The 26,507-nt window shown below is 43.5% G+C and overlaps 1 protein-coding gene across 1 annotated transcript; it reads left to right on the plus strand.

Moving 5' to 3' along the window:
• Window positions 1-524: 524 nt before the first annotated feature.
• On the plus strand, window positions 525-25,945 carry LOC125015714 (serine/threonine-protein phosphatase PP1-beta catalytic subunit). Its single transcript, XM_047597633.1, has 8 exons — window positions 525-679; window positions 18,645-18,776; window positions 18,865-19,095; window positions 20,707-20,811; window positions 21,049-21,120; window positions 23,187-23,338; window positions 23,544-23,678; window positions 25,337-25,945. The coding sequence occupies exons 1-8, from the start codon at window positions 628-630 to the stop codon at window positions 25,439-25,441; spliced, it is 984 nt and encodes a 327-aa protein (XP_047453589.1). The 5' UTR covers window positions 525-627; the 3' UTR covers window positions 25,442-25,945.
• Window positions 25,946-26,507: the final 562 nt, after the last annotated feature.

Raw genomic sequence — 26,507 nt, forward strand, 5'->3', positions numbered from 1 at the left:
GAACTGGATGTCAACTGATTTCTCCCTGTTATATGAAGATTTTAAAGTCATACCATCATTAATGTGTACCTTGATCTCAAAAACGCCCAACACCGCTTTACAAATGAATGAAGTTCGTAATTTAAATAAGTTATTTCAAACTTTTAACGGCAATGAGGAGAAAGTAAACACAGCTCTGTAACCGTGAAGGCCTATTACATACTGACAGACGTTGGCAATAACATTTATAGGCCCGTTAATAGTGAAAATAAGCGATTTATTTCAACGTAGCACATCAGCCCCATAGGGTTACACTGTAGAATCTTCCCTCCAATGTAGCAAACATGGCGCCCATGAGTTGAGTTGGCCAGACTCGGCTCTACTACTTGGTATCGGATCGAAAGGAAAAAATAGTGGTATCGCACATCCCTAGCTCTCACTCGATGGGACTCGGCTCTTCTGATTCACTTCGAAGTATCGGCTCTTGTAAGGGACGGCTCTTTTGCGCATGACACATCCATAGTTGGTGTGGTGCGTTTACGTCCAGCGAGGCGGTCCGTTTACGTGCAGCGAGGCGGTGCGTTTGCGTGCACTGAGGCGGTGCCTGCTCCAGACTGCAGCGGCGGGGCAGAGCTGTTCGTTTCAGAAATGGCGGAGGGGGAGTTGGACGTCGACTCGCTGATCTCCAGGCTTTTAGAGGGTGAGTTCGCGACCGCATTTTAATCTTTGTACCATACAAACACCGGCGTTTACTCCATTTTAGGTTAAAAACCCAGACGCGAGTTTAGAAGAAAAGAAAAAGGGGGGCCCGCTTCTTTTACTTGCTAGCGTAGCCCGGTGTTGGGAGCCAACAGGACCGGTCCCGTCTGTCGGTTCTCACAGGGCACACCTACAGTTAGCCTCTTTTACCTAAAGTTATGACTAATTCACACTTTAAGACAGTAAAGTATTGCAAAACGTGGCGTTTTGAGTGTTAAAGAGTGGCTTCGCGGCGAAGTGGTGAGAAAAGTTGAAGCCAGAGGACTGTTTGTGTCCAGCGTAATTTTTTTAACTACAGCAGTTACCTACTGCCTTTATTAAAGATGCAAGAATAGTTATATTAAGCACGTAAAATACCCCCCAAGTTTATTTTAATATCCGAAAAGTATTCATCTTAATATCTATTTTTCCCCCGCAAGCTCTTAAGAAAACATTACGGTGGGCGGTAGCTCCCGGTGCATGTCTTCACCAAAAGTTGTCATTTCTTTAAAAAAGAAAAGTGCAGCTTGTTGAGTTAATTCAGCCGAAATGTTCAACAAAGGTCCCTGACATCAGGGGAGACCAAAAACGTTGGCTTTCTTCCGTATAAACGAGGTCTGACCACGATTTTAGGCAAAAAATGACAAGTTTTCAATGGGGATTTGGCGCCAGGGTGTAATGTTTCTCTGTGATCGTTGCTAAATGTTTGCACAAGCTGCAAATATTGATGATATTTCCACTTTAAGTAAACCCAAACAGTTTGTACCCTGACAGCATTTCATAACTAACTTTTGATAACCCTAACCCGTGTTTGTGTGTTTTGTAATAAGTTTTGTAATGTGTTAAGCTGTCCCCCTACAAAGGTTTTCACCGTAATTCACCTTTTTTGTCTTCTGGATTTGAAAGGTCTAATAAGTGGCTTTCTTGGTTTAAGAGCTGATGATTCATAATCGTGCCTGCAGTATATATTTGTGTCCACTCTGATAGTTAATTTGCATGCTTGGGTGTAATATGTTCTTTTTTTTTTCATACCCATACCGTTATTTTGGGTCCGTCACGGCACAAAAGTCGCCTGTACTTTCTAAGAAAGCACTGTTCCCACTCCTCCATCATTGTTATGTGTTGGGTACCAACAGTGGGTGACTTTTTTGGCAGTGCCAAATAAGGGATCCTGACAGAACCCGGGGCTGATCTTCTTTTCTTTTCTTGCCTCTTTGCTCTCTGGAGAAGACGGTAAATATGTGGGAAGCAGTGCTGAACAAACACGCTTGGATTTAACTTTCTAGAAGACAAACGCGCTCGTTTTTTTTTTTTTTTTTTTTTGCAGCGTGTGCTAATGAATTGAGTATAGCGCGATCATGTGGACTGATCAGAGGCGGTGACGTAATTACTGCTTCTTTCACTACTATACCGTAACTGGTTAGCTGCTTTTGTGCTTAATGCAGCCAATGGGAAACCTCAGTGGAGGAAATTGGAGGGCCCTAAAGGCTTCCAGATGTGAGTTCTGAACATATCCATATCTGACACTTTATCCGCATCTACAGCCAGTTTGCAGCCCCCTTGGTTTCTTTATTAATTTATTTAGAGAGGAGAGGCAGTGCTTTATCTAAAAGTTTATACCCCTTTCTTGTGAATTTAAGACTTGTCCGAGCAGGGGGGATTTGACATCCCTGAGTTTGTTGCGCATGCCACAGCCTGCGAATGTTCTTCTGCAAGAGCTCAGAAAAGTTGGTCTAAACACAAGCCATAAAAGGCCGTAGTTAGGTGATGTAAGGTTTTAGATTTAGTTCAGGAGCTGTACATCCAAATGGCATTCCCAAACCCGAAGCTAATCGACTCCCTGATATAAAACTCAAAGAAAGTGTAAGATTTCACTGTGGATTTTGCAGGACTTAAAAGTTATTTAGGTTTATAGGTGCATTTGTGCACGAGCAAAGCACTTACAACTTGAAAATGGCACCATTAGCCTCTGCCCTAGGGAGCTTTCAATGAGTTCTTGTCTGAAACACAGCAGATAAAGGCACAACAGCGACGCCCAAGCGCTGACCAACAGTCAGAGAAAACTATAGGCGCTTTAGGCTTCTGCGCCCATTTGACGGCGATATCCCGGATCCTGACGCCGTGGCCTGACGTGCACCTCACCACTAATTTAACTACATGTCACAAGACCTGTGATTGGTTCACATGATAGTAGCATATTTCCGTCAATTTTTGAATTGATTGTCTTGGATCCATAAAGATGGAACACATCGAGGAAAGGTTAACTGGTTCAGACGTACAAACCTCTGTACGACTCTTCGTCCGCAAAAGTTTCAGTCGCCAAAGCGAAACAGGAAGTAGAGACAAAAATTTACCCAAAAAAGACAATGGTTCTTAGTGACCTAGGTTATGGCGTCTAGTTCCGGAAGTACGTTAAATGAACCTTTGGTCCAAATCCTGGTGCTGTTTTCTCGTTGTTTTGTTGTTGGGAGGTCCCAGGATGTTGTCTGTTGAGATTCCTGGTTCGTTTTCTTTGGGCGAGAGGATAAAGACCTGGCAGTGGGAAATCAATGTATTTTTTAATTGTTTTGCGTCATTGAAGCACCGATGGAAAGTTTCGGTAAAGTGTGGCATTAGAATCAAGTTCGTACTAGTAAGCCTGAAGTTAGTAGTCAGAGTCTGGTAACACGTCATGGATCTTGGATTTCATCATGGGGCGTATTTCAATCAGTATAAGCACAAAAACATACCTTTGCTTGCAAATTGTTAGTCCTACAGCCAATCAGAGCCAATGTGTTGTAAACTAATTTTACTGTAGGGTGTCCAGATGACGTTGCTGCATATAAAACAAAGCCCGCCCAAACTACTGGCTCGGCGTATCTATGCTTAATCAGCTCCCAACGGAGAGACTCCAGGAAGTTTATTTTGCTTTCAGGTCCGACTCTAAGCTCATATTGATAGTTTCTCCAAATAAAAGATAAAAGCTATCAGGCTCCATCGCACAAGGTGGATACAGCTCACCAGGCTGGGTTATCTCAAAAACAGCTCAATGGTTTTACTGAAACGCGAAGAGACGGTCTTGGGCCGCTCACAAACGGCACAAATCCAAACTCCCAACTCGTCTCCCCTGTATCAGTGTGTCTCCGTTAGGGCCATCTTTTTATTTTAGGACTTGACCTTTCAACAACACAAAGACCTCTCACAGGCTCCGTCTTGGTGTTGAAATCTTGTCATTTCGGTTTACTTAACCAGACTGCATTGACAGCTCGCTCACTTTTACACACTTGCATCACTGGTGACCTATCTGTGGCTTAATACTGGTATTCACAGCTCAGTTATTACACCACCACCCTGCAGAGACGTGTATTTTTTTTCCTTCTACGCATAAATTAAATCGTATTTTTCCCGATGTCGGAAGGGATTTTCTCAGCCGATAGTTGACGTTGCTTTTTTTCCAGTAGAGCGCCGGGTTCCAGGCGTACTCTCATGGCACCGTCTGATCTCCTATTAAATGTCAACATGCACAGCTGTCCCTGGTAGAAATGAACCCACCCTTTTGGTGTCACAAACACAGCGGGACGGGGAGGGAGGGGGGGGGTTAATAACGCCACAGTTAATACAGTAGACTTTGTTGTTGTTGTTTTCTACTTAGAATACTTCAAATCGGTGCAATTAAACTCCTTAAAGGCGCAATATACATTAAGCGCTGTATGAGTTTGTTGTATTTCTTCACTGCACCGTGGAAGAACCTTCTGAGGAATCTGATTTTTATTCAGATTTGATTCTTAATTGAAGACGTAGGAAATGGGGCAATGCAAAAATCCACGTTTGGCATTTGTGAGTGTACAGCTGCACGTAAATCCCTACTGTTTTATGTGAAATAGTCGATAATAGTTCTCATTTCAAGTGGCGCAGTAAACTATTTTTGTAGATGGTTAACTTATTTCACTCATGATTATAATATGGTGCACTGATGGGTTAATTCTTTTAATTCTAGGCTCTCTAAATCTTGATTTGAGGGCAAATATTACTTCAAAATAACACCACAGTCAATGCGTAAATAGGAATGAATGTAATAATGAGAATTTTTAGATTCTTTTCCTTTTGAAAGGTTGATAAAAGTAACTCTTGTTATACTCTTAAAGCCAGTTTACGTCGATGGTGACCATGATAAACACAGTTCATTTTAAAAGGAAGAAATAACATCTAATGCATCAGGTCTTCAACAGGGGGGCCGCAAAATTTTTGGTTGACTGGACATTTTTCATACGTTTATTCTTTTTAATTTAATTTAATTTGTTTAGATGCACATTGACATGAATCCGATGTTACACAAGATTCACTGTCCCTACTACATTTAACAGCATAAACACAAATTCAAGTAATTCTTTGTAAATTAAAAAATAAGCTATAGTCTTCTTGTGTTTGTGGATTTACTCAAGAATTTAGCAGCCATTTGGGCGAAATCCTGATCTGTGGACGAGCTCTCGTCCTTCAGTGGTTGACGGGAGGGGTTGACAGGCGTCGTATGGCCGACAGGCTAAACCTGATCGACTGACAACATGGTTTACAATCACTGAGGCCTCCTCGGTTTCCTCAGCCTGCACGTTCCTGGGCTCTCCGCTTTCATTTGTCGCCGTGAACACAGCCGCCTGTCATTCGCCGTCCTGTGACCAATCTTGTGAGTCACCGTCGAAATTTATGCAACAAAGTGGCGTATAGTTTACCTACCGAGCCCATTTGAATGTGATTAAGTGTTGGTCGGGTGTCTGTGTGCGTCACATGGACGGAGTTTACAAGTTAACCGAGCGTGCAAAAACTCCATTCCTGTCGTCTGTGAATGATGGGCAGGTACACAGACTCGCGGTGTGTAAATGTGGCATCACCGATCAGACAATAATAATAACAACATTACTGAGTCATGTGACGGGGGTGCATGCTTGTCATAAAGAAAAACGTTCCCTCCGAAGCACATGTGTAGATCACGTGGCCCGTGGACCGTAAGCGGCACGCCCGAGGGTCCAATCTGGCCCGAAGCATTTTCATCGCAAATTACTTTATTTCAGACCAGGCCATGAGGATACAATTAATAAAACAACATGAAAACTAAATAAATCTCAAGATTCACACGTCCCACTCTGAATACACCAGACATGAATATTTAACAAGCTAATCTGACAACTCATTAAACTATTTAATTGTATATTTAATTTTCTGTAGTTTAAGAAAGAACATGGTGTCTTTAAATGAGTCTGACTTCACACTTATTTTTCTTAATTTTTTTTTTTTTTAACCGCCTGAGGCCCAGCGTCCTCATATGGGGACATCATGCTTTAGGTTCCTACTTAGTCTCTCAGTCAGTTTGGGGGTACGTGGCCTAAAAACGTTGAGGACCCCTGATCTAAAGGATAGTTTATTAAATGAAACCGTTCTAATTTACTTGTTATTAGTTGCCCTAAAACAAATTGGAGAGTTGTCGTTACTTATAGTTCTTTAGTCTGTTGCTGGTCCAGATCAGCTGAGACCAAACGCTGAACAGAGCAAAATAAATAAATAAATAATGTAAACACGGGCCACATTTGATGGGTGGATGTCCAAACACTCGCTGCGGTGAGAACGGATCAATATCGTCACGACCGCATTACACCGCAGGAATCAATCAGACAGCTGTTGTTTTGGTGCGAGGACCTCTCAGCCGAATCCCTGCGGTCGCACACGTACTGAGCTCACGACGTAGCAGCGCTTCGGTCGACTCCGCTCTGCGAGGCCGGTGTTGTGTGCACAGTTTACCGAACAAGCCTCATGTTTTTCTGTTCGTCTGGATGCGTTCTCCTCTCAGCGCCTCCTCCTCCTCCTCCTCCTCATTAGTTTTTACGAGTGCTGTACCTCGTGTGCTGCGATCCAGCAAAGCAGTAAGCTATTACCGTCCTCAGCTTTTCCAGAATGCCCACACTAAGCCCACGCTGGCCCGGGCTTCGGCCACAAGGGCCCCTCTGTCTGGGCTGCCAGCACAGGTGGCACCCCGATCATTGGCCACGGAGAGCAGGGACCGGCTGGAACGGGAACTTCTTTATTTATTTATTTGTCTTCTTTAGTTTGTGCTCTAATATACCTGCACGAACAGTATTTGTTCATATCTTGACTACTTTTGGTTTTACCTTTATATTTCATCTTAAAGACGGTTTACGTTGTTGCCTTGTTCGGTGTCATTCTTTTCAGCACAGCCTCACCTGAGTCATTTTACAATTATTTTTTTGATTTTGACAAACTGCATTAACACACTGGACCTAAAACCACACTAAAAGCATAAAATCCCAGTAGGAAAAACACAAACATGTTTAACGAACCATTTTTACAACTTAAAATGCAATTTCCAAAGTGGACATTTCAAAAGCTTATGTAGAAATGCATCACACATTTTTGCACAACTAGTTACAATCATTTACAAAACTGTCCTTAGCATTGACCATTGACATATAGTTTCCTGATTGGTTGATGGATGCATTTCTCCACCAATAGGAGAAATGCTTTCGAGCATTTGAAGCTAGCTAGCGATCACTGCTTGCTAGCGTTTAGCTTGTCACCATTTCTCCTGAACATCAGACGCGCACCAACATGACGGCAATATTCAGGAAAAAGTGCGGTGTAAATTATTTCTAATAAGTCTAATTTTACTTGACTGGTGTATAGTTTGAAGTTGGCACTTTCGACAAAAGTTGAAAGAAAGATTCAGACGTTGCGTCTTGCTGCTACGTCGTCGTAAATTGGTCGCGTGATTTGGACGCACGACGTGTCAGAGGGTTAAAGACGGTGCTTTCATTCGGAAAAGTTTCCTGGTGTGTTTTAAGCCCCAAAAGGCACTAAAATGTAAAAATGTCAAGAATGAATGTCGACTAACTGGCGCTAAAGGCAAAGAAAAATTGTGTTTGAACGTAAATGGCATTTATGAACAAAGCTCTCAGCTCTGTTTTTATGCTCCTTGCTAAGCTTTCTTCTAGCCTGGGATTTTCCAGAATCAATCCTTATCAGAGTGTGAGTCAGGTATCATACTGCTTGGATTTTATCATGAGGTGTGTTTAAACCAATACTCTTGACCCAATTGGAAAAGTTTTTGCAGGAGTGTAATCAGCTCCCAACGGAACAGCTCCAGATCACAAAGAAAAGTTGACTTCTCGTAGTCACTTGCTGTGTTTCCATTCCCCCTAAAACTGCACCAAACCCCAAATATCACAATAAATGACTGGTGACAGAAACATCTACATTTCACCAACCTCTCAAATATCGTTAAAACACTTCTCCGCTCTCATGAGGTGGTTTTCAGGCACATCGATACGAAAGTTTATTGCAATGGAAGCACTTTGTTTTCGCATTTCCCATCGTCACGGGAGATGAAGCAGGGGGCAAGTAACCAATTCATTTGAAGTCCATCTGCTTCAAAGTCAAGTCTTGCAGAACAAGTTTTAGACCTTTCTAAAAAAAATAAATAAATAAAGTATGCGCTAACCTTTGGTTGTAGTAAACCAAATAAGACTGCTACAGTGAAGACTCAGAATGTGTTGATTCAAGCAAAAGCTAGGGCTGGGCAGTATACCAGTTCATGCTGAATACCAGCATTTTTTTTTTTTCCAAAAAAAACAAACAAAGTCGCAGCGCTAACACGGGGACAAACCCATTTTACCACTAGTGTGGGATCATTCTACAATATTTACTCATCGTGACAGTAAAATAGTCCATCGTCAGTCAAACTAGTGCAACAATTCCTCTCTCAAACCAGTAGAAAATAATGATTGTGTGTGAAAATAAATAAAAAATACCGTCAGACATTATTGGTCATACCGCCCAGCCCCACAGGAATGCGCTTTCGCTTTCAAACGCAGTAATTAAAGGTCATTCAAGCCTTTCTCTAAACTTTTAATCGAGCCTCGTGTGGCTCTCGACTTTTCCTCATTCTCCACCTCCCCGGCGCGTTTTTTTTTTTTTTACGCCGGCGTCGCCCTGCTTGTTTTCGTCGGACGCCGAGGCCTGTTGCTGCTGCTGTTGCTGCTGCTGCTGCTGAGTTGTGTCCGGGCTGCTGGCGTGGCACTCTGTTATGGAAACAACAATGATGGAGCCTGTGCGGCGGCGGCATGGTGGTGGTGGTGGAGAGGGTTTAAGGGGGGGGGGGGAATATAGAGCGGTCACCCCCTGGCACCAAACGTGGCACAGAGAGCTCACCCAGAGCTTTTCAGCTGCCTCCCGCTCCGGCCTTTCCAATAAAAACCCTCCCTCCTATTCACTCCCGCTGCCGTCTCAAGCTTCACTTTCCTTCTGCCCGGTCCCCCCCCCCTCTTTATTCCTCTCCCGCTTTCTGCGTCTATGGCCTCCTGTTTACTTCAACCCTCTCGGTTTCAGTCTTTCTCCGGGGCTCCCCCCACAAAGGCGCCCATTCACTGGTGGCACTTAAAGGCGAAAACAAAACGTCCTCTGAAAATGCCCGCGCACGAAAAATGCCATCGCAGTCGGGATTTCGGGCCTCGAGAGTCGTCGCTCCGAGTTACTGTGGAGTTTCTTGTTCGCTGATTGTGTGTGTGTGGGGGGGGGGGGGGGGGGGGGGTCACTGTTTTCCATCACCCCTGCGTGGGAGAGGGTTAGATCGGGAGGGAGCGGGGGAGTCCCTGGCCCGGCGCCCGGTCGGAGAGAAAGGCCGGCGGTCGGCCGAAAAACTCTGACGGGGCATCTTTATCGGCGCCCTCCGAGCGAAACATGCACAGTCACACCTGCTTAAAATTCATGAAGCCCGCTCGACCCCTTAGACGTCGCCTCGAACGTCTTCGCCTGGAAACCGGAGGAAATGAAAAAAATCTGGCTTTTGCTGATCTCGTCATTTCTTGCCGAGGTGAAAAAAAAAAAAAAAAAAAAAATGGGGGGGAAAAAAATGGCTGCTGCGCTAATCGATGTATTTTTATGAGGTCGGGGAAAAAAGCTGACCGCAGCCTCTGCAGTTCCCCCCAACTTTTCACGTTTTCATCCAGCATCTCAACAACTTTGTTTTTAGACTTTCTGCAAAAACAAAAAAAAAGAAGACGACGTAAGATCTGCCCTCCATTCTACGAGTCAATGGAACACACCGTAGACCACTGTGTTCCCGGTTCTGTTCCTCTTTCTTTAAATCACCTTATCAAAGACAAGTATAATTATTGTGGTTGGCTCCAAAACACATTGCGCAATATTAAATAATTTTAGAAGCCGCACCCACGTGAGTTTTGGAAACTTTTGGGCTTGTTGCAGCGCAGAGAAACCTGCTCATTTCCCGCCAGAGCAGCTCTAAGATATGAGGAGCAAATTAAAAACAAGAGTGACGGCTGGACGCCGTCTCAACAAGGAACGCGTTATAAGCATCACATGCACCAATCAGCCACAAGATTATGACCGACGGGAGAACCGGGAAACTTTTGGACCTGACATACGTAGCACCCACCGAGGCCAGGATGCAACCACACAAAAACGCTAAAAAAAAACATGAAGACCAGCCCCGATGTTCATACAAATCAAATGAGACACAGTAACAACAGTACTCTTGCAGCATACACGTACATCAACACACCTGTTTAATAATAACAGAGGTCCTAAGCTGTGGAATGAATTGAGTCCACCGGTGAGACCTACGTCCTCTCATGGTGCTTTTGAAAAGCATCCGAAAAAACCTGAACCCTCACTCATCCTTTTTTGATAGATTTTGATCATTTTTTTTTGGTCTTTCCTTCGTTGCTTCTGTCTTTTTGGATTCACATGTCGTTTTTTTGTTGTTGTTGTTGTTGTTTAGCCTGCATGTAATATGTTTTCTCTATGGCCCAGTGTGTAAGTCTGTAAAGGCTTCGTTCCCACCTTGAACAGATTCGTAACATAATTTAAGACCTGGCCTCCAAATTCACTAGATCCCAAACTGATCAAGTATCTTTGGGATGATCCACCATAGAGGCCCCTCCCCTCAACCCCTAGGACCCAGAAACCCCCCCACTATGTCCACTGTCTGATAAGTCACAGCTGTTTTAGAGGCATAATGAAGACCTACACATTATTAGGACCATATTCTTCACAATGTTGTGCCTGGTCGGTGTGTGTAGTTTTCATTTAAAGACCAAGCAAACAAACACGAGTAGCTGAATATTTGACTTCACTAGTGACATCATGCAGCTCTTTGCAGCTCACAGCCTTTCCATCGCCGTGGCCGCTCGCTGCTCTGGTTCTCTCTTCACCCCACACCGCCAACGAGGCCTTCAGGCCCCCGGTCCTGATTGACTACTTCCTCCTCCTGCATACAGCAATGCCCATATATGGCAACGCCTTCCAGAAGCAATCTGACTTATCGCCCTCTCTCTCTGTCTGTGTTTGGCCCTTAAACACATCGTCAAAGCGCAGTTTTTTTTTTTTTTTTTCCCAGCGAATGGAAAAATAGTCGACCCCCATGACCCCGAGTGAGCGTTTCACCGCGTGCGAAGCGGAGGAAGCGACGATCGACAGCCCGGCTCTTTTCTTTTGAGCAACTTACCCGTGCACACGTCTACATTTTCCTAATCGTGAAGTCATTTCTTTCATTGATTGAAGTCTGACTAGCAGCAGTTTTCAGAAACAAGGAGCTTAAAGTTTAAACTCCCGGCCCTTTGTGAGTCTGCGGTTGTGTTTTGTAAAAACCCATCAGACGGGCCCGTCCCTGCCCGTCACGCCGGCTTCGCCTTCGAATTAATTTCTCCCTGTCACAGTTGAGGCGTGTGCTCACACACTCTTGTCACCTGATTGTTGTTGTTGTTGTTCTGTGTCGTAACTTTTCTGTGGCGTGGCTCAAACGTGCAGGACAAAGGGCCGGGCCGGTCCTTTCACTGAAGATCCTCCCAAGTATTTAGTGAGTAAACCTGAAAGGTTTTTTTTTAAACGTGGCTGGACTCCCTCTATTATTCTGTTAACAGATCCAGCCAGCAGTCCAAATGTAAACTATTTTAAGTTCATACGAGACAAAGAAGAGCTGGAAATACTTGTTGTAAATGCGACTACTCAAGCGAGCGAAAGACCTTTCTCTTTTTACGTCGTCGTAAACTAACCGATGGGTTTCGGACGATTGGTCGGACGTTGCAAAACACGTGAAGGCAGAAGCCGAAGATGAGCGATTAAGTGCTGCCTTTAGTTGTCGGTGCAGGTTTATATCTGTTCACATGTTGTGGTTTCCTTGAGCATGCTTCTTCAGTGACGTATCATATCAGTCACTTTGTTTTTTCTTCCTTACTTGGATTCCTCCAGTGACAAGTTCAGCCTGGTATTCGTTACTGATCGAGTAGATTCTGATTCACAAGGCTGTGTTTTTTTTGGTTTGTTTTTTTTTTGTACAAAGCTTTTGTTGTCAAGCTCTTCCTCACTATTTAAATCCAAAGTGCGGCCTGGCAGTTTCCTCAAACTTGTCGATTCTGGTATGTTTGGAATCTCCTGTTACACCGGGACTTATCTTTTCATGCGATCTCGCAAAACGAGTCTCACACAAACGGTCTGCATGAAAAGGTATACAAGCGTTTCCTACAAAATTTCACGAGTCCCTGGCTTTTTTTCCCCCAAATGTCTCTAATTTTGATGCTGTCCTAACTATTAAGAACTATTTATTCAGTATGTGGCACATCAGATTAGAGATAGTCCAGCTGATATATTGGGCTGATATTTGCATATTTTGCCGGTATCGGCATTGGCCGATAAGCGGGTGCTTTCGCCGATTACCTGTTTGTTTTGTTTGCGTCAGAGGGTTAAATACTCTTCAAGTTCAATATCGGCCCTAAAAAAACAGAGTAGCAAATGCGAATAAATCGTATTTTCAGAAAATGGCTGAACTTCTAACTTGTAATTTCTAACTTTGCTAGTTAGCTCTTATAAAGTTTTCCTTATAAAGTCTGGAGTCGTTTCCTCTGGTTTTGACCAACTCTCTTTAAATAATTTTGAATGTCCATGATCTACAAAAATCGAAAGCACAAACATCGGGTTTGAAAAAGTCACGCTAACCTAAATTCTTATTAGCAAACATGCTAATGCTACGTGAGTGCTGTTCTCTCCATCAAGTTAAAAAGTCAATGGTTAAATTTAGTGTTGTACCGTTCCGGTAGAGGACGTTGGGTTCGGTACAGGACTTTTGCGTTTTGTTGTCATATTTTGCCGAAAATGAACCGAACTGCAACCTCAAAATCGAGGTTAGTATCGAACGTTTTATGTTTTTGTTTGTTTTTTTTTCCGCGTACCATTACACTACTGGTTAAATTACTGCTTTGGTAACAATGGGGGAAAAAAACAACGCAAGCACAACATCATTTGGAAATATTTTTGTAACTCCAGATATCGGCTCAGAAAAATCAATATCGGCCCTAAAAAATCCATATCGGCCGATCTCTGCATCATAGCGTACGGGAAACGCTGGTATACACTTAAAGGCTTTTCTGTCATTATTATTATCATCAAAGGGGGTATGTGAGGCTGCAGAAAAGCCAAGGACAAGCGGAGCTGTTTGGGTTCGGAGGGTCTGGGAGCCTCGGGGGGGATTTCGAGGCTGAGCCGACCTCTGACGTCAGCACAGTTCACTGGCAACGCGACGACCCAGGAATGCAGCCGCAGACAGGAATGCGACTTAGAGATAAATAGACGAAGGGAAGGGGTGAAGCGGGGTGAGGGTGGGACAGTGCCCGAGGGTAGGAGGTCTGGGAAGGAGACGCAAATAGATGGAGAGGGGAGTTTGATTTGAAGGCACAGTGCATTCATCTGTGAGAAGTCAGAGTACGACCGGACCTCGACTTAGAGGCTTGGAGAAATGTGCACCTCGCCAAATTAGGAGAGACGAACCGGAGCGCGAAAAGGTTTCTCAAAGGCGAGGTTTTCACTCATCTTTCACAAATAACCGGCTAAGGAAACGCCATCTGTGTGGGTCGTCTGTCAACGCGAAGGCGTCTCTGAGCTTGTGTTTACGTTTCTGTGATCGTTAATGTACCGTAACGGGCTTAATTTAGAAACCCTCGCCAGAAATCCACCAACAAATCCACCTCGTAAACCGCTTCTTCTTTTGATTATGACACTGTATCGCTGAAGGTTTTTTTTTTTTTTATTATAGCTTTTTGCCTCACAGGGACTTTTGTCGCATGACATTCCCGTTAGTCTCTCTCTCTCTCTGTGACTTTACTGTCAACTACAGGCAAAATGCCAGAACGGTTTTTATTTTAAGGACACAAACGAGAGACTCCTGCACCGCCCTAAAATGTTGGCAGAAGTCCTGCACAGAGCCAACAGCTAGGACGGATGAGAGTAACGCTGAGGTTCAGAGTCACTAAAGGCAAAAACATTTGCAGCAGAGTTTCGAGTTTCAGGCTTTAAAACTGGGATATTTGCCGAAACCTGCACTTTTCTATAATGCAGCGTGGATCATTGGTCGCGTTGAGCTTTAACTGCACATTCCAGTGCTTGTATGTCAACAAGGGGCTAAACTATAGACGTGTCTGCATTTGCTTAAAAGTGTCCAGTATGTACACAAATATCTAAGTTCATAACTAACTTAAACTTTCCAATTATCCTTTATAGACATCACATGAACGCACAATTGAATTCCTGCATTTGTGGTCCTTGACGTAACCCGCTGCATTATGTAATATACTGTTTTCTTGAGTTGTTTACATCCACATGACATTTAAATTAAATTTCAAAGGGTGAAATTGGATGAAGAGCCATGAGTTCTATGGCAAACAATTACATACAATTTCCGTATTTGTAGTACGGATCCTATCGAATATCAAAAAATAAATGATCTTTCAGTGCCAAATTACGATATCCAGGAAAGTAAATGTTAGCCATTGCGAGCCAATAATCATTATTCTTACACGATCTAAAGTCGCTGGTGTAACGTGGAGTTGGAGGGAAGTTTAGCTACAAATGCTAGTAGCATAGCGTCAACATTGTAAAGTTGAAGTGAAGGGATTTCCACACGTTGCATTTATTTAACACAATATAAAGTTTAGTAGAGGTGGGAAAAAATATCGATATGGCAATAAATCACTTTTTCTTCTGACACAGTATCGATTTTGAATGCCTTAATATCAGTTTTAAAAGAAACTTTGACTTTCAAATGGAAGACGGAACTAATAAGCAAACACGATTTATCACTGATGTCATCCGATGTACGTAAACACAACTTGTATTTTAAGCTGCATTTAAAATTTCTCAGTGAACTGTGTAGAATATTGTAATATATTGCAATGGCATAATATCGCGATAATGTATCGTATCGTGACTCGAGTATCGTGAGACGTACTGTTCGGTGAAATCAAAGGAGGCGCCATCCTGTGGTGTAAACTGGCAACTGCACTGGTAAAATGGAAAATAAAAGTTATGTGCTGTAGAGTATTTTTGTTGTTGTTCAAACTGGTTTTTAAAACGAGTGGTATCAAAAAAATTTATCGTTCGCTATCGAGATTGACACGATACTCAGCTCTAGCCGCTTAGAGTTTAACCAGTCAAAACCGACTCTGAAACCCAAACAGAACATTTTCTGTTGGTTGGCGAGAGGCTACCTGTTGCCAGTAGGGTCACGTGTTGCGAAACATGACATGTGCATTACGCCATTTCTTGGTCGTGAATCGCGAACCTGATTCTAATCTAAAGGAGATTTTCTCATGTGTTTTTTGTGTGTGTGTGTGCCAGCGTCCTGTCAGGTTTCTGTTTCTGTTTCTGCTGTGGCAGTCTGCGGCTTGTGTTAGTATTCAGGGCGTGGGCCGGAGAAAGAAGGTGCCACTTTATCTGCAAATCAGCCCCCCCCCCCCAGTGATGCAGCAGCTCCTCTCGCCCAAACACCTCGCAGGCTGGAAATTGGTCTTGCTGGGTTGCCATGGTGATCAGACCGTTTTTTTTTTTTTTTTTTTTTTCTCCCCCCGTTGTGTTTACCGGTGAAGCTGCAGTGCGGTGTGGTGACCGGGCTAACCAAAAGGATGCTGGGAAACCACCCCACGATCTCGGGAGTGGTACGATCTGAAGTCAAGGTCACTGGTTGTGTTGCTGTGTTTGTGTAGGGGAGAGTGTGTGTGTGTGTGTGTGTGTGTGTGTGTGTCTTCCCTTTGCTCTGCCTCAACTTCACCATATGATTGAAAGGGGATACTCCCAGGCAAGTAGCGCTGGTTGTGTGCGTGTGTTTGTGTGCGTTTGTCCTATATCAGGCCTGCCCTCCCCATGTCAGCTGAGCCAGCACAGACGTGCAAACGCGTCATCGCGGAGTTTGAAAAGGAAGGGTGTGATATCACTCCTGACAGTCGACACAAACACACACACACTCACACACCTCACTGGACACTCCTGTGTTGCCTGTGTGTTGTTGTAATCTCTGAGGGATAGGCCGCAGCGTTTGTGCGTTTCCCCACATTCACACCTTAAATGACTCGTGCGTATCTTTTACTTTTTTGAAATCCTACCTTTTCGGACAGTCTAAATATAGCCCGTCTCAGGTGGGACGTGTGTGAACGCAGGTTGTGTTTGGCTGCAGCGTTTCTCCGTCTAAGGTCTCCAAGCAGAAATAGCTACACGCAAACACACACACACACAAACACGCATATACAAGCTGGGTTTACATGGAGCCAAATATTCCGATTACAATCGGTTTAGAAGCTCAAAGCGAATAAAAATGCTCCATATAAACACCTCGGTCAGAATAAACAGGCCCTCGGTTTTTCCAAACCAATAGAAAGTCATGTAAACGGTGAATCGTAACAAAGTCATGCTCCGTTCTGTCTGAGCGTGCTCTATTTTGACGTAAATGCGCAGTGACAGAGAGCTTGTTTTTAATAAGAACTCTGAAAGACGACAGAAAAAAAAATAGGATTATCTAACTGTTCACAAAGGTCCTTCAAAAATTAATTAAAGCCAGGATAGCGTTCAACAAATTCAGAACCGTTACTTTACTAACTTAACACAATTGCAAAAGTGGATATGAGCCCACAAACTTTCCCAATCAAGTGAAAAAACAATCGCAACTACTGGTGATTAAACGAAAGATCTCCATCTTTCAGCTGACCTGACACCTTCAATCGGAATGAGAAAAAAAGTCTCCACGTAAACCTGGCTAATGTTGTCCTTTAACTCTTTATGGGGCAAGGAACCATATTTGGTAACTACCTCACATTTTAAATTGCATCACTGTGTCTCTTAGTGAGGGTTTTAGAAGCATGTGGTTTTCATTCAGCCAATCAGAGAAGATCAAGGAAACATTCTGATGTGATCTACTGGGTCCATCTCTGCATGAACTGAGCATAACTGATCTATTAGGTACCGTGACAAAGAAGTAGTGTCCTAATATTGTCTAATATGATCACTTAAGTTCTAACGCTCTGAATACATGTTTATATCTGGATTTTCTCAATGAAATTTTAAAAGATTTCACAAAAACAAAACAATACAATAACACTCTAGGGTTCAAATTTAGAATTATTAGAATTTGTAGGTGTTTCAATTAGTAGTAGTACCCTATAAAGGGTTACAGGTGGATGTCATAACGTCAGAGCTGCAGAGCTTCTCTCACGAAGCAAGCGTGCTCTTCTTCTAAACCACATCTGTTTGAGCTACATGTTAGGTGGCATTTGATGCCCGCCTGCCTGGTTTTCCATCATGTTGCCACGGTGTCGTCTGTCAGCGGCCGGCTTAGTCAGCTCTGGCCCACTTCTCTAGGTTTACGACCAGAGAAGAAGAAGGTGAGAGGACGGGCAGCGGTGGAAATACTGCAGGGAAAGACCAAAATCAAATCGGGAAGAGCTGCAATGTGGTTGATGAATTGCCTTTTACGTTTAAATGTGCACCTGGAACCTGACCGGCAGGAGCTTTGTTGTGAAAAAACATTGATAAATGTGTGGAAGTTAGGTCCAACTTGGATTTAAAGTCAATGAAAATCAGAATAGTTTTATATTTATTTCTAGGCTGATATGTGTGAACTAGCAACAAACAAAATTCAGCACACAAACAGTGAGTTATCTCCAGATTCTTGGCTGGTGGAGTTGTCGTCGCTTCATTGAGTCGCCCAATACTCACTCACTACTACTAAACATTTTACCGTTGAAGCCCCAGGATGTTTTCTCGTCGGGACGCTCACGCATGGCGGTTGCCTTGCTGTGGTGGCGAGGCCGCCCATTTTTTTTGTGTCAGTAGTCAACTTTTGACAGCTGCTTTTGGTTTCTTTTTTATGTAGTCGGGCACAAATATTGTGAGGCAGCATCGTATTTCAACCAGATGTTTACCTGTTTGCGTGATCGTTGTTTCCTACATTTATGTGTAACTAACCAGCTAACGAGAATCCAATGACATTCAGTTCACACATGTAAATATCACTTTGGCAAAATATGAAACCGAAAACCAGCAAATGTTGTTGGTGGGAGCAAAAATGGACAATTCTTGACATTTTTACAATTGTTTGTTGCCTTTAAGACCCAATTACGCCGTTGGCTTGAGAATCTAGAGTAAAAGAGAGTGTGACACTATGAATATTTATTAATGGGTTAAGTTTAACCATAAAACCATGTAGTTTAATAACAACTGTTTTGTATTTATTGTCTGTTCTGAAGTAATAACTAACTCGTATTTGACCCCTGCCCTAAAATCCCCCCAGTCTTAACTGAACTTGACTTTTATATGAGTCTTAAACACAGTTGATACTATGATCTGACTCACCCCTCCCCCCATCTTCTCCTTTTCCTTGTTACACAACAGGAAGCGTCTCCAAAAACGACATCAACAATACCCACACAGGGCTATTTCTATCCTCCGTTTGTTGACTAAACCTTTCCTCCCGTATTTTCTTTAGTTTTCAGTTCATCCTGACGAGGGCGGTGTGACGACCGACAGGGGCTATGACCCCTGAGATCAATCCGAGCGAAAGGGTACGCCCTTTAACCTTCCCTCTTTTTCTTTCCCCCCCTTTACACCAGTACGAGGATGTCGGCCCGGGAAGATCGTGCAGATGACGGAGGCGGAGGTTCGCGGCCTCTGCATCAAGTCCCGGGAGATCTTCCTCAGTCAGCCAATCCTCCTGGAGCTGGAGGCTCCGCTCAAAATCTGTGGTCAGTACCAATCGCCTCCTCCGTGCTCACTCATAGATTTCTGATAATCTTTAAAGAGAGCAGCTCTAACTCCCTACTTCTGTCCTAGGCGACATCCACGGACAGTACACAGACCTGCTGAGGCTCTTTGAGTACGGCGGCTTCCCTCCCGAGGCCAACTACCTGTTCCTGGGGGACTACGTGGACAGAGGGAAGCAGTCCCTGGAGACCATCTGCCTTCTGCTGGCCTACAAGATCAAATACCCCGAGAACTTCTTCCTGCTCAGGGGCAACCACGAGTGCGCCTCCATCAACCGCATCTACGGCTTCTACGACGAGTGTGAGTTCACGGCGAAGCAGAAGTGAAACCCAGAGATGGGCATCGATAAGATTTTACTGATACCGAAGTAGGCGCTAGTGGTTTCACGTATACAGTAGAAATTTCATTGATTTTCTAAACAAGAGGTGAGCTTGCGTAAGTAAAAAGAAGAAGAAGAAGAAATTGGTCACTGGGTCCTCGCTAGCACTGCTCCGCTGAGCTAATTAAAGCCCCTTTGACACTGTTCGAAAATCAGGTGTTGACCCGGTTTGTTCTGGGTCTTTTTGCCAATGTGAAACGGTTGTAACGGCATTTCTACCTCGACCCAGGGATTTTAGCGGCTCGCCTCGCCTGCAGTGTGAAAAGGCGTCCCGCTAAATTACCCAATGACGTTGATGCACCTGCTTGTACTGAGCTTCCTGTCAGGCTGCCATTGTAGAAGCTCCAGGGCTGTGAGAGCTGCTCACAGAGATCACAACAGAATAAAGTTTTGGTCCACTCCCATTAGTTCATTCTTTGTCTTGATCTCCCCGACACTGATCATATAGCTACATGATCTTTAATGGAAGCACATACATGAATTAGCCCTGCGTCATGCTCAGGAAACCCCATAATAATAATACATTGGTTTTATGTAGCGCTTTTACATTAAATGCTCAAAGCGCTTAAAATTGATTATACAATTGCATTATTGATTCGTTTGCACAGTCATACAGTCAGTGCGTTTACATGGACATGAAAAAAAATAATTATTGCCTTAGTCGGACTCTAACTGGACAACTTAAGTGCATGTAAAGGTGTTAACGCCAACTAAAATCGTTCTCTTTATCCAATTAAGACACCCAGATAATGCGATTGGAATTCGGTTTTCTGTGGCGTGTATAAGCCTTAATCGGACTACGACAGGATAACGCGTGTGCGCATGCTCCACAATGACTGTGCTGGCATGTGAAAGCAAGTTGCAGTCAGAAAGTCGAATTTCGAGCATTGGTGGAGTGTTGGTGGAAAACTACCTCAGTAGTCACAGCTGCCCTGGGGCAGGCTGATGGAAATGTGGCTGCTAATCCGCGCCTACAGCCTCTCCGACCACCATCAGTGGAGTTCCCACTGGGAGCAAGGTGGGTTAAGTGTCTCGGGTTAAGTAAGGACGTGATGCGATGATGTGTGAGGGGGGAGGACAAAAGCAAGTATGAAGCAGACCACCAAAGGCAGGTCAATCGTGGTCAGAAAATCCCAACTAAATGCACTATTTTCAGTGCGAGTGATTGCGGCTGTACCAGAGATTTCGAACACATGCCACTTCTAATGATGCCGTGTGTCGTCGACTAATACATCATTATGTCGGTGATTTTACCGCCCTTGATTGAAATTAAGGTGCTGCATAGTGACGTTACTGCTACAGTCTTCTGGTAAAGGAAGCATTTGGACGTTTCCGTCTCTCCGTCGTCACGTTCTGATGCCATCCATAGTCAAAACGAGTGTGTATTTAATCAGCTCCAGGGTAGAAAGAGAACTGCCTTATTTGCCCTATTTCCAGACGACCGGTCCCTGAAACTCGAGGCCGAGCTTGTAAAAACATTTGAACCTGCCTTTTATGGGCGACTGACACTCTCCGCTGTGTCGATCCTGCAGGTAAACGCAGATTCAACATCAAGCTGTGGAAGACTTTCACCGACTGCTTCAACTGCCTGCCCATCGCCGCCATAGTGGACGAGAAGATCTTCTGCTGTCACGGAGGTACTCGTGGTTGTAACTATGGTGTTTTTGGTTTTGTAGAGTAGGCGTAAAAAATATAAAATTAAAAAAAAGCATCCGTGACCCACATAAGCTTCTGGGAATTTCAGATTTATTAATCTGGCGTGAAGCAAACTGGGTCAAAGCCAGTTTTTTTTACTGATATAAGTTAATACCTGGGGGAGATTTAAGAGATTTAACCTGTTTTTATGTTTTGTTTTTTCTCTGTGTAAATCACAGGCCTCTCTCCTGACCTGCAGTCCATGGAACAGATCAGACGCATCATGAGACCAACAGACGTCCCCGACACAGGTGTGTGCTTCATAAATGACCCAGTTGACCGTCTGACCCACGGGTTTCGGGCGTGTCACAGGTCTGTCTGTGTGGGGTTTGCATGTTCTCCCTGTCCCGGCGCCAAAGACACGCTTGTTATGTTAATGGCCGATTCTAAATTGGCCGTAGGCGTGGACGTGCTGAGCGTGAATGGTTGCTTGTGTCTTTGCGTGATACCTGTCCAGAGCGTGCCCCCAACTCTCGCCCAATCACAGCTGGGATGGGCTGCAGTACACTGATCAGCCACAACATTATGACCACCGAAAGTGCTGTGCGAGTCTTGTGGAGATTACTTTAGTACTTTACTTTACTAGAAACTGCTAAAATCAGCCTATAGACCAGTTTAAAATTGTGTTGATAGACCAAGTAAAATTAGTTAATTATAAAGTCACTGAATTATAAATATGCTAAATAACATGAATTATAAATAATTGACGACGCACTTTTTATTGAATATTGCCGCCATGTTGGTGCGCGTCTGGTGCACAGGAGCAAAGGTGAAAAAAAGCAAAACACTAGCTAGCGGAGATCACTAGCTAGCTTCAAATGAAAAATGAAAAAAAATAAATAAATAACATGACACCCCGTTTGCTAATGGTGGAAAAATGCATCCATCAGCCAACCAGAAAGTGATGTGCCGACGGTTGCTAAGGGTAGTTTTGTAAATGTTTGTAAATAGTGTGATGCATTTCCTGCTTTTAAATGGAAATAGTTAGAAATTTGCTTTGTTGTTTGCTAAATTTGTACATAGGGTTTTGAAATTTACACTTTAGATTGTAAAAATTAGTTTGTTTAACATATTTGTGGTTTTCACACTGAAAAATCAAACTTTTTCCTGCTCTGATTTTATAGTTTTAGGTCAACTGCGTTAATACAGTTTGTCAAAATGAAAAAAATAATTGTAAAATGACACCAACTAATGCAACGTAAACCATTTTCAAGATAAAATATAAAGGTAAAACCAAAAGTAGTCAAAAACGGCCAATGGGCCTACGTACCTATCCAACACCTACGAGCCACTTATCAGTCTGGCTTCTTCTGTAAAAACACTTTTGTTTTTTTGTTTTTTTAACCAGTTGGGTTAAATTTTGTTTCTGCTTCACTTTCAACAACGGCGACTGAAACCTTCAGCAAAGACGAACATACAGAAGTTTGTTTTTCTGGACCTCCTCAGTTCCTCCATGTTGTTTTTTATTAATCCACAACAATCTAATCAAAAATTGCGGAGGAGGAGAAGCTGCAGGAAATACCAAAGAGTCGACCAATCACAGCTCTTAGTCAGAGTCCTTCTGTTTACAGCAGAAGTAAATAACGTTGACCATCTTGTGACGATGGATGTGGATTTTACTTGGACCTGTCGCACCCACCCCCCACCCCCGTAACACTGACACTCCTTGATGGCAGCAGCCTGACACATCCACCAGAAAAACCTAATAAAATGTAATTTCCAGTCGGTGGCTCGGAGCCGTGTGCTGCTATCTCAGAGCAGGGATCCTCTCTCATTGAAGGTCAGGACACAAAGCTCCATAAATCACTTTGATTCCGAGGCGTCTCGTAAATTCAGGTTCTGATTCCAGCTCGGCCCATGATGGATTTACTCTTCGCTGTGTTTTATGTTCTCTGGTGTTAACGCCGGGTAAGACTGTGTCTTCCCCTCGGGGCCGTTAATCCTGAAGGTCTGTCAGCGTGCTGAGGTTTAGATCAGAAACTCACTTTTAATCGGACTTTTCTCTCTCTAAATGAATAATAAGTTTTATCTGGAGAAGCAGGCGGACGTGAAGCCTCTCTGCCCCCCTCTTCATAAAACCTGCTGGCTCTTGTCCTTATAAGGCAGCCAGCGTTCAGGCCCTGGAGGACGCCGTCTCAGATCCTCTTATGGACTTTCAGGGCGACTCTGTGTGGATGTGAAGAATGTGCGTCTGTATTTAGGATAAACATCAAATTGCGAATGTAACATGAAGGTTGATATACTCCGTTTTATTGTCTCGCGTTGGTTGGGTCTGTGTTGTGTATTATATCTGTTATCCCCCCCTCGTCTCCTCCAGGCCTCCTGTGTGATCTGCTGTGGTCCGACCCAGACAAGGACGTCCAGGGCTGGGGGGAGAACGACCGCGGCGTCTCCTTCACTTTCGGAGCCGACGTGGTCAGCAAGTTCCTCAACCGCCACGACCTGGACCTCATCTGTAGAGCCCACCAGGTATTAACGTTCAGACACACGGGAACTTCCCTAACCTGAGCAAACCAAACCACCAGCCTCCTAGAAACACACGCACATTTGTGGTCCAACGCGGCCGCGGTGTGTTATCGTAAACTTTACATATCTGCAGGTCCGCGCGCTGAAAGACGCCTGTGTCAAGCACTAATGTGTGTGTGTTGTGTTTCCGTGTGTCTGGCGCCCCCAGGTGGTAGAAGATGGTTATGAGTTCTTCGCCAAGAGGCAGCTGGTGACTCTGTTCTCGGCTCCCAACTACTGCGGAGAGTTCGACAACGCAGGCGGCATGATGAGCGTGGACGAAACCCTGATGTGCTCCTTCCAGGTATTGAAGTGGGGTTAACGTGTACGCCGATCAGCCACAACTTTATGACCACCGTCAGGGGGGCGTAAACAAATCTTGTGACAATTCAGGGTTCTGCTGGGAAACTTTTGGACCTGGGATTCTTTTGTGTGGATGTTACTGAGACATGTAGCGCCCACCTAGACCAGACCAGACCAGACACCCCCCACCCCATAGCAATAACACTATTTGATGGCAGCAGGAGAACAGTTAAAGGAACAACTTAAAGAACAGCATAAATTCACTAGAGAACTAGTAATGTATGAAGCTTAGAAAAAGTCATTTTAAACCAAACCAGTCAATTGAAAAACATAAGGCTTGGTCATGTGGCATCAGGCCAACCAGTTGCATGCAACGATCAGCCATAACATTAAAACCACTGACAGGAGAAGTCAATAACATCGAAAATCTTTTTGATATTACAACGTTCTACTGGGAAATATTTGGACCTGGCATTCGTGTGGATGTTACTTACACATGTACCACCCACCTAGACCAGACAAAGCCCCCCCACCCCACCCATCTCCAGCAGGATGCCCATGTTCATTCTCTGATGAGTCACAACTGTATTGGAGGCACAAGGGAGACCTGCACAGTATTAGGAAGGTGGTCATAATGTTATGCCTGATCGGTGTACTAGGCTCATTTCTCTTTTCCGTATCAGGCTGCAGTCTGCTGCTATTATTAGAAACATGGTTCATTAGGTTGACGTCCATTACGCAACCAGACACGACTCCCACATAATCCAAACTACTTGAATTCATCTTGTTGTAGAAATGATGAGACAAATTAGAAACTTTTAAGAAGGAGGTCATGTTCCACTTCTGGTTGATTTGGTGAAAGTAAATCAATGCTACAGCTGACAAGTCTCTGCAAAGTCAAGGAAACAATTGACCTTTTTTATTTTTCCGTCATTCTATGAGCTACTGGGGTTAAATTAAATGAGCGATAGCTCCTCATCTAACAGCTCACTGCAGCTGCTCCTTCTACTTTTATTACTTTGATAGCAATGAAAAAAAAAGTTGCATTTACTGTGACTGCTTCATAACAAAAGTCATCTTGTGTTTGATGGTTAAGTTATAACAATAGGAAATCGTTAATTTACATTAGCAGCAATCTGCTACTCTACTGAACCTTGAACCTGTGTATTATATAGATAAGAGTAATAATTTAATGTAAAATGACGATAATATATATTTATAAACAGCACTAGGTCGAGTTTAATGTAGAACATATTGGCCTGAAAAAGGTTCAAGAATAGAATAGAGTAAGAGTAAGGATAAAAATAAAATAGAATAAGAATGAAATAAGATTAAGAATAGAGTAAGAATAAAGACAGTATAAGGATAGAAAAAAATTGTCGTCTAAAAAATAGAATCAAATGTCTTTGTGATGTTGTGATTGCACAAGTACAGTAAGAGTGTAGGTCTCAAGCGTAACACAAAAGTACAGTATGAAAAATGAACTGAATAAAAAGGAAGTGGACAGTAAAAATAAATAAATTTAAAAAGCAGCAGCCAGTGTTATGACCAGAAACATCTGCCAGAGTTAGTTTCTAGTTTCTAGCTTCGTCGCTCCCTGGTCCAATATGTCGAGATCTTTTACTACTCGATTTAACACCGTTCCCTTTTCCGTCCCAGATCCTGAAGCCCTCTGAGAAGAAAGCCAAGTACCAGTACGGAGGGATGAACTCCGGCCGGCCCGTCACTCCCCCCCGCACAGCCCAGCCTCCCAAGAAACGGTGAAGGAGGACGGCGTCGGCCTGAGACAACGACGAGAGAGAGAGCCGACCGTCTCCCTTGACGGCTTTTCACCACACACAACGAGTAAAAGCAGCAACACACGGCAGATGAGGAAGTCGGCTGTTTTAAAAGAAACAAAAATATTAAAGACACGTCCCCCCCTCTCCTCCTCCAAAAAACAAAAACAAAAAACACTTCATTGAAACTTTTCTTACCTCCTCCTCCCCCCTCAGAGCTTTCTTCCCTCTGCATCCGTGTAACATTTTTAAAAACGAGTGTTATATAAATAAAAAAAAGAGAAGCGATACAAGGGTGTCATTCTGTAGCATATCGGAGTGTTGATTTTTTGTTTTTTGTCTCTGTCCTTTGCCCATTTTCTTGACAGTTTACCACGTCACCTTACTCCCTTCCCCGCCTCCTCCCTCCCTTCCCTCCTCCCGCCTGTACAGACACGACAGGTATTAATGACGACTGCTGGGTTTTCAATAAATAATACAGGGAAAGAAATCTGCCTGGATGTTTGTTTGTGTGGCTCTTCCCGTTCTCTCTCCGGATTCACAAAAGTCACAAAAAGCACTGACAACACAACAAGAGAAAAAGAAGAAGAAGAATGTGTTGGCTTCTACCTTTACAATCACATCATTTAAGATATTAACTTTTTCTACTCTTTACTGCCTCAAATATTTTTTTTCAATGACATTCTGGTAATAAATTACTAATTAAGTAAGACTACGACAAAAAAATAAAAAGTTTAAGAAAGTAAATGGTGTCTCTAATCCATGACAACAGGGTGATGTCATTGATGTCCACTTCTGATGTTGGATACCACCGATTTTCTTTCCAATCCAATGCTTACTAAGATTCAGGCTGGTATCGCTGATACCAGCCCGATATCGATACTTTGTGTAAATATACCCTAATGTTTCGGGTAAACCTTAAAGAAAAAAGTACTATATTCCAAATCGTAACTTCATAAAGAATACAAGACATCAGAGTAATTCATTTATTTTAAACTGTAAAGTATATTGAGGTAGTGGTCTCATTAATGATAAACAGCCGAGCAAATGCA

Source organism: Mugil cephalus, chromosome 1 (assembly GCF_022458985.1).
Source record: "Mugil cephalus isolate CIBA_MC_2020 chromosome 1, CIBA_Mcephalus_1.1, whole genome shotgun sequence".
Lineage (NCBI taxonomy): Eukaryota > Metazoa > Chordata > Actinopteri > Mugiliformes > Mugilidae > Mugil > Mugil cephalus.

Coding starts and splice junctions, on each gene's coding strand:
- LOC125015714 (XM_047597633.1), top strand. CDS start 628: ATGGCGGAGGGGGAGTTGGACGTCGACTCGCTGATCTCCAGGCTTTTA. Junction 680..18,644: donor GATCTCCAGGCTTTTAGAGG/GTGAGTTCGCGA, acceptor CCTTTACACCAG/TACGAGGATGTCGGCCCGGG. Junction 20,812..21,048: donor GATCTTCTGCTGTCACGGAG/GTACTCGTGGTT, acceptor TGTAAATCACAG/GCCTCTCTCCTGACCTGCAG.